The 11,424-nt window shown below is 40.2% G+C and overlaps 1 gene segment (V, D, J or C); it reads left to right on the forward strand.

The window, feature by feature from the left end:
• Positions 1-7,299, forward strand: part of LOC122444226 — a 30,681-nt gene extending 23,382 nt beyond the window's left edge. Inside the window, 1 exon segment of the V gene segment in view lies at positions 6,839-7,299. Coding sequence covers positions 6,839-7,299 — 461 coding nt within the window.
• Positions 7,300-11,424: the final 4,125 nt, after the last annotated feature.

The following is an 11,424-nucleotide window of genomic DNA, read 5'->3' on the forward strand; positions in this document are numbered from 1 at the left end:
TATCATTAAATGAATCTTCCTCAACTTTCTACATCCTAGGTAAAACATTCCTGTTTTACACATATAGTTTACATTCTCTCCCATAATAATAAAAAAGGTGTCTCTCTTACTTTGAAATGGTACCCCTCTGCCCAAAGGCTTTACCCACAGTATTCTGTCTGAATTCTCTGGCACTTCAGCCCACTGATCATACAAACTTTGGTCTGACTCTTTAAGATTTTCTTGCTAATTCCCTCCCAGCATTTAAAATATTCAAGCTTTCTCATCTAAAAAAAATTTAATATTCCCACAAACCCATATGTGCCTCTCCAGCCACAAATCTTTTTATTTTTTTTTTTTTTGCCACCCGTTCCTTGTAAGATCTAAAAGATGATAGATATCATTCTTTTTATTATTTTTAAATTTTTTTAACTGAAGGATAATTGCCTTACAGAATTTTGTGGTTTTCTTTCATAGCAACAAGGATCAGCCATAGTACACCCATGTCCCCCCTCCCCCAGACCTCCTCCCGTCTCCCGCCCGCCCTCAGCCCGTCTCAGAGCCCCGGTCTGAGCTCCTGCGTCCTCAGCCCTGCTCTGAGTCTCACAGCACACTCCCGCTGGCCCTCTCTCACACACGGTGCTGTCCGTTTCTATGTGACTCTGTCCATACGCCTCCCCTTCTCCCTCCTCTTCTCCTGCCTTGTCCATAGGTCTGTCCTCTATGTCTGTTTCTCCACTGCTACCCTGAAAATAAATTCACCAGTGCCATCTCTTTATATCTCTCTTTCTGACTTACTCCACTCTATATAATGGGCTCTAGTTTCGTCCACCTCATTAGAACAGATTCAAATCTGTTCCTTTTTATGGCTGAGTAGTATTCCATTGTATATATGTACCAGCTTCTTTATCCATTCATCTGTCGATGGACATCTAGGTTGCTTCCGTGTTCTAGCTATTATAAATAGAGCTGCAGTGAACATTGGGGTACATGTGTCTTCTTCAATTTTGGTTTCCTCAGGGTCTATGCCTAGGAGTGGGATTTCTGGGTCACATGGTGGTTTTATTCCTAGCTTTTTAAGGAGTCTCCATACCTTCTTCCATAGTAGCTGTATCAATTTACATTTCCACCAACAATACAAGAGCGTTCCCTTTTCTCCATATGCTCTCCAGCATTTATTGTTTGTAGACTTTTTGATGATGGCCATTCTGACTGGTGTGAGGTCGTATCTCATTGTAGTTTTGATTTCCATTTCTCTGATAATGAGTGATGTTGAGCATCTTTTCATGTGCTTGTTAGCCATCTATATGTCTTCTTTGGAGAAATGTCTCTTCAGGTCCCTTTCCCACTTTTTGATAGGGTTTTTTTGTTTGTTTGTTTGTTTGGTATTGAGTTGTATGAGCTTCTTGTATATTTTGGAAATTAATTCTTTATTAATTGTTTCCCTTGCTATTATTTACTCCCATTATGAGGGTTGTCTTTTCACCTTGCTTGTAGTTTCCTTTGTTGTGAAAAAGCTTTTAAGTTTAATTAGGTTCCAATTGTTTATTTTTGTTTTTACTTCCATTACTCTAGGAGGTGGGTCATAGAAGATCTTGCTTTGATTTATGTCATCAAATGTTCTGCCTATGTTCTCCTCTAAGAGTTTAATAGTTTCTGGTCTTACATTTAGGTATTTAATCCATTTTGAGTTTATCTTTGGGCATGGCATTAGGTAATGATCTAATTTTATTCTTTTGTACATTGCTGTCAAGTTTTCCCACGACCACTTATTGAAGAAGCTGTCTTTGCCCCATTGTATATTCTTGCCTCCTCTGTCAAAAATATGGTACCATAGGTGTGTGGGTTTATCTCTGGGTTCTCTATCTTTTTCCATTGGCCTGTTTTTCTGCCAGTACCATACTGTCTTGATGACTGTAGCTTTGTAGTATAGTCTGAAGTCAGAAGGTTAATTCCTCCAGCTCCATTCTTCTTTCTCAAGACTGCTTTGGCTATTCAGGGTCTTTTGTGTTTCCACATGAATTGTGAAATTTTTTGTTCTAGTTCTGTGAAAAAAAAACCATTGGTAATTTCATAGGGATCACATTGAATCCCTAGATTGCATTTGGTAGTATAGTCATTTCACAATATTGATTATTCCCACCCAGGAACATGGAATATCTCTCCATCTGTTTATGTCATCTTTAATTTCTTTCATCAGTATCTTATAGTTTTCTGAATACAGGTATTTTGTTTCCTTAAATAGGTTTATTCCTAGATACATTATTCTTTTTGTTGCAATGGTGAATGATATTGATTCCTTAATTTCTCTTTCTGAGGGCACTTTCAGGGTTTTGCAGGAGCTCTGTGGCTCAGCTGGTGAAGAATCACCTGCAATGCAGGAGACATCGGTTTGATCCTTCGGTTGGGAAGATCCCCTGGAGAAGAGAAAGACTACCCAGTCAGTATTCTGGCCTGGAGAATTCCATGAGCTGTATATAGTCCTTGGGGTCGCAAAGAGTGGGACATGACTGAGTGACTTACACTACACTCCTGTGACCCTCTCCTACGACAGTTCTCTCTCATCAGGTGTGAGAGGGGTGGATGTGGAGCAGAGTACCCCAGCCCTGAGTCTACAGGAGGGAGCCAGCTCTACTCTGCGGTGTAATTTCTCCACCCTCGCAAACAGTGTGTAGTGGTTCCATGAGAACCCCGGGGGCCGCCTCATCCGTCTGTTTTACATTCCTTCAGGGACAGAGCAGGATGGAAGATTAAACGCCATGACAGTCCCTGCAGAACGCCGCAGCTCACTGCAGTTTCCTCTTCGCAGACCACAGACTCGGGCACTTACTTCTGCGCTGCGCAGCGGAGTGCTCCCCAGGCACCTGCGGCCTCTACACGAACCCTCCTGGGGCTCAGCCCCTCCTCCAGCCACAGTCACACCGTGAGGCCGTTACCAGGTATCTGCACTGTTTAGTATTTCTTACCTACACTGGTACAGTTTTAACTGTGAGGCTGCCAGGGTTAATACCATGACGGGCGGCCTGGACCTAAGTTTTAGCTTCCCCCGAAATGGTAAGATTCCCTACCCCCATCAGGTAACCTGGAGCCAGCCAATCAATATGCGCCCAGTAAGAACAAAGGGAGAGCTGAAAAGCCCGCGAAAGTCTGTACTGATAGAATTACTTTGCAAACATGTAACCAATCCGCTTAAGCCAGCTACTAACCGCTTCTGCATATCTTATAAATCTGTATAACAAGCTTGAGCTCGGCGCTTTCTGACCCTGCACCACTGTGATGTTTGTGGCAGAAAGCCCTGGCTCGAGACAGTAATAAACTTCCCTTTTTGCGAGTTGCATTGTCTTGGGAGCCTTCTCTCTTCCCGCTTGGGGATTCGGACATCGGGCATAACATTAACCACAAACACTTTTTGGCCCAGCGAATTTGGGATTTGGTCTTTTCCCTTCTGAATATCTCCTGTATCTCCTTCTGCACTAGAACCTCTGACCTGTAGTTAGGAGAGAATCTAGATAAGACGACAGATTTAAAGTAAATATTTAAACACAATATGCTGGACTCCAAAATGATAAAAAGTGAAAGGACCTAAAAGGAGAGAAAATAACTCCAATAAAGATGTTATCCAGTTTAGTTGGGTGTCTCAAGAATATTCAAATCTGCCTTACCATAAATGCAAATACAAATAACTCACAATTGCAATTACTCACATTTGCAAATTGCAAATACTCACATCTTATCCTATGACTGGGGCAAAGCAAACAAAATATTTGTTCAGTGTTCATACATAAATTGATCATTTGAAACAAATTTATCCTCTTTCAGTTCTGGATGCAAGAAGTCTAAAATCAGTTTCACTGGCTACAGTCAAGTTCTTGGCAGGGTGGATTCTTCCCCTTCACTGCACATTACATAGTTTTAATTTATTTATTTTATAAGTGGAACTTTCTACCTCTTAATCCCCTCCACCTATTTCACCCCTACACCCATCCTTTCCCTTGCAGTAACCAGTAGTTTGTTCCCTATATGTCTGAGTCTGTTTCTGTTTTGTAATATTTGTTAATTTGTTTTGCTTTTTAGATTTCATATAAAAGTGAAAGCATACAGTACTTGTCTTTCTCTATCTGACATTTCACTAAGTGTGATATCCTCCAGGTCTATCATGCTGTCCCTACTGGCAAAATTTTATTCTTTTTTTATGGCTAGTAATATTCCATTGTATACACACACACACACACACACACCCTCATCTATATATATGTATATCTTCTAGATCCATTCATATGAGTGAAAACTGAGGTTGTTTCTATATATCTTCACTATTGGAAATAATGCTGCAGTGAACATTTGGGGGCATACATATTTTTGAATTAGTGTTTTTGTTTTCTTCTGATAGATACCCAGGAATGGAATTGATGAATCATATAATGCATGTGCATGCTAAGTCATTGCAGTCATGTCCGACTCTTTGCAATCTCATGGAAACATAGAGCGCCAGGCTCCTCTGTCTCTGGAAATTTTCCCGGCAAGAATACTGGAGTGGGCTGCCATTTCCTACTCCAGGGGATCTTCCTGACCCAGGGATCAAAATTGAAGTGTCTCCTGCATTGAAGGTGGCTTCTTTATCGCTGAGCCACTGGGAAACCCCGAATCATATAGTAGTTATATTTTTATTATCTTGGGGAATCTTTATGCTGTTTTAAATAGAGGCTACATCAGTTTACTTTCCCAGCAAGAATGCACAAGGTTTCCCTTTTCTCCACATCCTTGACAATACTCAATTATTTTTCATTTTTGTCATGATAGTATTCTGGTAGGAGTGAGGTGATTTTGGTTTTGATTTGCATTTACCTGATGATTAGAGATGTTGAACATCTTTTCATGTGTCTGTTTGCCATCTGTATGTTTCTTTGGAAAAATGCCTATTCATGTCCTCTGCCTGTGGTTTTGATATTGTGTGCAAAAGTTTTTTTTATATATTCTGGACATTAACCCCTTATTGACTGATCACTTCCAAATATCTTCTCCCATTTGATAGGTTGCCTTTTTTGTGTGTGAATGGTTTCTTTCACTGTGCAAAATAATTTAATTAGGTCCTATTTTCTGTGTTATTTCTTTTTTGTCCTTGCCTGAGGAAATAGATACAAAAATATGGCAAAGATGAATGTCATAAAACAGATTGCCTATACTTCCCTTAAGAATTTATGAGTTCAGGTCATATATTTAAGTCTCTAATCCATTTTGAGTTTGTTTTAGTATATGCTCTGAGAAAATATTCTAATTTCATTCTTTAACATGTAGCTGTCCAGTTGTCTAACACCACTTGTAGAAGAATCAGTTTTTCCCCCATTGCTTATTCTTGCCTCCTTGTTATAGAGTGATTGACCATGTATACAAGGGTTAAAATCTGGACTCCCTATTCTGTTCCATTGACTGAATCTCTGTGTTTGGGCCAGCAATGTACATTTTGGGTTATAACACCTTTGAAGCATATTTTGATGTCAGGGAGTGTGATACCTTCAATTTTGTTCTTTTTTTTTTTTTCAAAATCGCTTTGATAATTTGTGGTCTTTTGTGATAATTTGTGGTTCTATACAAATTTTAGGATTATTTGTTCTAGTTGCATGAAAAATGCCATAACTAGTTTGAGAGGGGTTGCATTAAATCTGTAGATTGCTCTGGTTCAGAGGACATTTCAACATTGTTAATTCTTAAAACCCATGAACATGAAATATCTTTATATTTACTTGCATTATTTTCAGTTTTCTTCATCAATATCTTATAGCTTTCAGAGTGGCATCAGTACAATTCTAGGGCACATGATCTAATAAGTTCAATTCTCCTTGTAGAGGCACAAGACTGAATATCCTGATCCTCCTCAAAGTCTAATAAATAAGATTCGGTGTCAGATTTCAGAAAAATAATATTTTATTCCTGTTACAGTTTCATAAAAACACATACAAATGAATAGATTCTGAAAGTCAGAAGAACTGATGTTTCTTCATTTCATGTTAAAGTAATTTTATTTACTAAAAAATCTAAATAGAGCCCTAACACCCAATTAAGAAAAAAAATAATTATTTTGGATAAGATAGCTTTTCACCAAGAAAGTTGAAAACCTGTGTGTTTTAAAAAAGACATTGTTTCTGAATGGAGGAAAGGTAAGCATAGGCTAAATGAATGACCAGTAAGTAAGTTACAAGAAGAGTTCATATCCTATGCTAAATTCTATCTTAAATGAGCTGGTAAAATGACTTTACTGAATGATTATCAGTATTTGTCAACTTGTTTAAAATTCAGTTCCCCTCAGCTCATACCATTAATACTAATTGTTTTTTCTCCATACTCCTTTTCAAGATCTGCCTAACTCAATTGCCAGGGAAAGACAAGTAGACAAAATAAAGTTTGTGGTGAGCCAAACTTTTTTCTCACATGGCACAGACCACATGGGCTATGAACATGACAAACCCCACTTCCCGTTGGGGGGAGTCACACAGGTTCCGGGTAGTATGTATATGTGCTGCCAGGCACTCAAAGACACTGTACTCTCAGCTTGAGGCAGGACTCAGCACATTTGTGCAGGGGAACCCATGCCTCATGCCACTCTCCAGTCTGCTCTGGGTGTTCCTGGCCTTCACCTTCCTTGGTAAGGATACTTCCAAACAAGGGTACGAGTGTTTAGGGTGAAAGGTCCGCACATAGGCACATGGTGCTTCACAGGGACTTGGGGAGGAAAGGAGGGTTGGAGAAAAGCATACTTATTATGATCTCAACTTGGGTTTTCTTTGGGCCCCAAATTAGTCTAATTCCTACATTATTTTGTTCATTACTTCAGCTCTGTTTCCTGATTTTTTTTCCCCCACAGGATCTGGTGTGGCGCAGAACGTTATTCAAGACCAGCCAGACATATCCGGTCAACTGGGACAGTCAGTCACCCTGAACTGTCGGTATGGAACAACCTGGAGCTATTTCTACATGTTTTGGTACAAGCTGCTTCCCAATGGAGAGATGATTTACCTTATTGGTCAGGTTTCTTCTAGCCAGAATGCAAGGAATGGCCGCTACTCGGTAAAATTTCAGAAAGCTCGTAAATCCATCAGCCTCACCATTTCAGACTTAGAGCTGGAAGATTCTGCAGAGTATTTCTGTGCTCTCTGGGAGCTCACAGTGCTTGAAGTAATGGGAAAAGCTAAACAAAAACCCCAGAGTTTAATAAAAGAGAGCTTCCCTGCTGCAGAACTCCAGCTGAAATATGCACCTGCATATCCCAGACCAGAAATGGTAGTTGTGTGGTTGCTTAATCTGTGGTCTGGAAGCCCCTTTTAAGCCGCTTAGAAACAGATGTCCAGACTAACTTTCTAGTAATATGTTCTCAGTCTTGATTTTTTTTAATTTTGTATCAACCGTACAGAACATGTGCAAAGTTGTCTAAATTTGAAAACTTGTCCCATAATAATTTAATGTGGCAACTTCACCTAAAAAATCTCACATCTTAAATTTGGGTTTAATTTTCAGAAATTGTCATGAATATAATTTCCTTAATCTTTTCTTCTTAGGTTTTGTGTCAGTTAGGGTACAATCAAAAGAGTAGAACCACAGTGATACAGAATAAGAGACTCATTTTAAGGAATAGAACTCTCAGGCAATTGCTAGAGTTGGTGGAGGAGTTTATACAAAGCTGTTATCTTTGCATTTGGTGCGAGCCTGAATTTACTTTAAATTAACTAGAGTGTCATTTGGAAAGGAAAATTGGATATGGACAAAAGCATGGGAAAACTGACGTGTAAGGACATACTAGAACCCACGAGGACAATCGGAACCCGCAAAGACACACTAAAACTTGCCTGTCTCTCGCCTCCTTCAATCTCACGGTAATGGGTGACCTTCAGGAGAAGTGGATATTTCCCATCATGCTACATGCACATTTGGCCCAAGATGGGAGATCTGGTTGGAGGTCAAGGAGTTGTAAGTCAATAATAAGGTGAGTAAGCAGATCAGCAGCAACACGTGTGAGTTGCACAGTGACTGGAGCCCTGCACCAACCAGCAGGACATAAAAAAATGTGGCTACTTCATGACAACTACCTTCTAAACCTTGCAGTATCATTTTTATGGCCAACCCTAACCCAGAACAATACAGGGAAACAAATTCTGAGTCATAGATTTCCAGCTAGTAGAGACACTACAAAGCTATTCCAGTACCTTCTATGTCAACTGGTCATCCATCTATACCTCTTTTAACAACACACTTTCAAATAAAGAAAACAGCAAAACTATGCTTCTTGTTAATACGATGCAATTACTCCCCATTTGACCAAAATCACTGTAACCTTCTCCTGAAAAGAGTATATCAGGTTTGTGCAAGCATTCCTAAGTTGCTTCAGCCACATCCGACTCTTCATGACCCTATGTACTGTAGCCCACCAGGCTCCTCTGTTCATGGGATTCTCCAGGCAAGAATACTGGAGTAGGTTGCCATATCCTCCTCAAGGGATACCAAGTTCACTTATCCATTTTTGGGTGCTATTCTTTCCTTTTACACCTCACCCACACTGTCCCATTGGATCCTGCATCTTAACTACTGAGATACAATCAGATACAAGATTAACTTGTATTTTGCACATCATACATTTCCATAGGCAGGCTATTGGGGGAGAGATTTAAAAATGGTTACTGTATTCATAAACATATTCACATCAAACTGAAAAAGAGATTGCCATAACTACTATCAACTTAAAAAATATTCACAACCAGAAGTTGAGAGTTATGTTTTATCTGGTGGGAATTTTTAGGACTTCAAGCCTGGGAGATAACATCCCAAGAAACCCTGAAAGAACTGCTCTAAGGAGGTGAGCAGAGGATCCAGGTTGTGTAGAAGTTTTGCAACAAAATGCAGGTAGTCTGAACATTAGAAGATTACTGTTAATTAAAGAAAAATGGATATCTCAAGTTAAGGAGTCTAGCTCTTTTCTATGCATGGGAAGATGCAAGAGTCTGGGCTCACTGAAGTCATTCTTTTACTATTCACCTCAGCTATCCTGGGGCCAGTATCTGTGTTTCTTACATCCTGAGATCCTTTAGGCTCATGACAGGGAGTGACTGCAGTTCTGATGGTTGTTAGATCACAGATATTCTTCTCCTTCCTGAGTGCCCTTAGGCTCAGGAGCTCACACTGGGCTGCAGTTGCTGATGACTGATATCCTTGTTTACTGATATGGCAGGAAATGCTCCATTTCTGACTATTACAGTTTTTGTTACTGCAAATGATCACATGATTGTTGGTAGTATTTATAACTACCTTTCCCATACCCATTCCGTAACATTTTTGCTCATAACAAGCACCTTCACTCACTGCCACACTTGACTTCCTATAAAACAAGCTCCTTACATAGGAGCAATGCTACATGGAAAATCATCAAGGTGAATAAGACATTCTGCAAGTCCTCCACTGTGGTTTTGACAGAAGTTCAAAGGGTATTGAAGGCAAATCCAAGGGTCTATTTAAGTGGAAATAATTTTGCCAATAAACAGGGAAAATTGATAGACTGTATTCTGAGAAATATCATTAAGAATGATGCTTGATTTCATATCAGATGCAATAGAAGTCACCAAGGGAAAGCATTTTTAAAGTGTCAAAAGGAAGCAAATACTTTCAAACTAATAACATTTTCAAACTAGCTTCTTAGGAACATGAAAGCGAATCCTTTATCTAAATCTTTCTATTTTTTCCCCTGAGAATCAGGCTGTAACACACTGCATGAATCAAGAATGAAAGCTAAAGCTCTGCAGCTGGTGTCCTGCTCAAACACCTTATGATGCTTACACTGGCCTCGCTGCTCCCCTCCAGTGATCATGGGTTAAACTGCCAGGAAGCCTGTTGCAGTGAAAAGGAAAAAAGAGGAATAAGGTCTTTTCCTTTCCCTTTCCTGAGAACAAAGAAAATAAAGAGAACAGTGAGCAGGCCTGAACATTCCTGAAGTGAAATGAAAGTCTCTCAGTCGTGTCCAACTCTTTGCAACCCCATGGACTGTAGCCCATGGAATTCTCCAGGGCAGAAAACTGGAGTGGGTAGTCTTTTCCTTTTCCAGGGGATCTTCCCAACCCGGAGATCGAACCCAGGTCTCCTGCATTGCAGGCACATTGTTTACCAGCTGAACCAGCAGGGAGGCCCAAGAATACTGGAGTGGGTAGCCTATCCCTTCTCCAGAGGATCTTCCCAACCCAGGAGATGAACCAGGGTCTCCTGCATTGCAGGTGGATTCTTTACCAACTGAACTATCAGGGAAGCCCTGATAGGGATTCCCTGAAGTCTCAGTAGGGAAAGACGTGAACATTCCTAGTTGTTTTTTTGCTTTGCTTTGCCTTAACTGCTCCTGACTCCGAATATCTGTAAATTTGCTTTACTGCTCCCTAACTCTGCAGGAGCTACAATTCACATTTTCTCCTTTGTCTTTATGCTAAATACATCTCCTATCTAGTGTTTTCCCTTACAACACCCTTCCCTTTGCAGTTACAATCAGAAAGAAGGCCGCAGAGCCACCTAACTGCCAGACTCAACTGCTGGGTTACAGATGCCAGGCTATGACTATCTTTGAAACAATGCAAGAGGAAGAAATAAAAGTCTACAAGCAATAAATGCTGAAGAGGGTGTGGAGAAAAGGGAACCCTTTTACACTGTTGGTGGGAATGCAAACTAGTACAGCCACTATGGAGAAGAGTGTGGAGATTCCTTAAAAAAACTGGAAATAGAACTGCCATATGACCCAGCAATCCCACTCCTGGGCATACACACTGAGGAAACCAGATCTGAAAGAGACACGTGCACCCCAATGTTCATTGCAGCACTGTTTATAATAGCCAGGACATGGAAGCAACCTAGATGCCCATCAGCAGATGAATGGATAAGGAAGCTGTGGTATATATACACCATGGAATATTACTCAGCCATTAAAAAGAATTCATTTGAACCAGTTCTAATGAGATGGATGAAACTGGAGCCCATTATACAGAGTGAAGTAAGCCAGAAAGATAAAGAACATTACAGCTTACTAACACATATATATGGAATTTAGAAAGATGGTAATGATAACCCTATATGCAAAACAGAAAAAGAGACACAGAAATACAGAACAGACTTTTGAACTCTGTGGGAGAAGGTGAGGGTGGGATGTTTCAAAAGAACAGCATGTATACTATCTATGGTGAAACAGATCACCAGCCCAGGTGGGATGCATGAGACAAGTGCTCAGGGCTGGTGCACTGGGATGACCCAGAGGGATGGGATGGGGAGGGAGGTGGGAAGGGGGTTCAGGATGGGGAATACATGTAAATCCATGGCTGATTCATGTCAATGTATGGCAAAAACCACTACAATATTGAAAAGTAATTAGCATCCAACTAATAAAAATAAATGAAAAAGAAAAGAAAAGAAAATCAAGATCCTATTATCACC

Source organism: Cervus canadensis, chromosome 6 (genome assembly GCF_019320065.1).
Source record: "Cervus canadensis isolate Bull #8, Minnesota chromosome 6, ASM1932006v1, whole genome shotgun sequence".
NCBI lineage: Eukaryota > Metazoa > Chordata > Mammalia > Artiodactyla > Cervidae > Cervus > Cervus canadensis.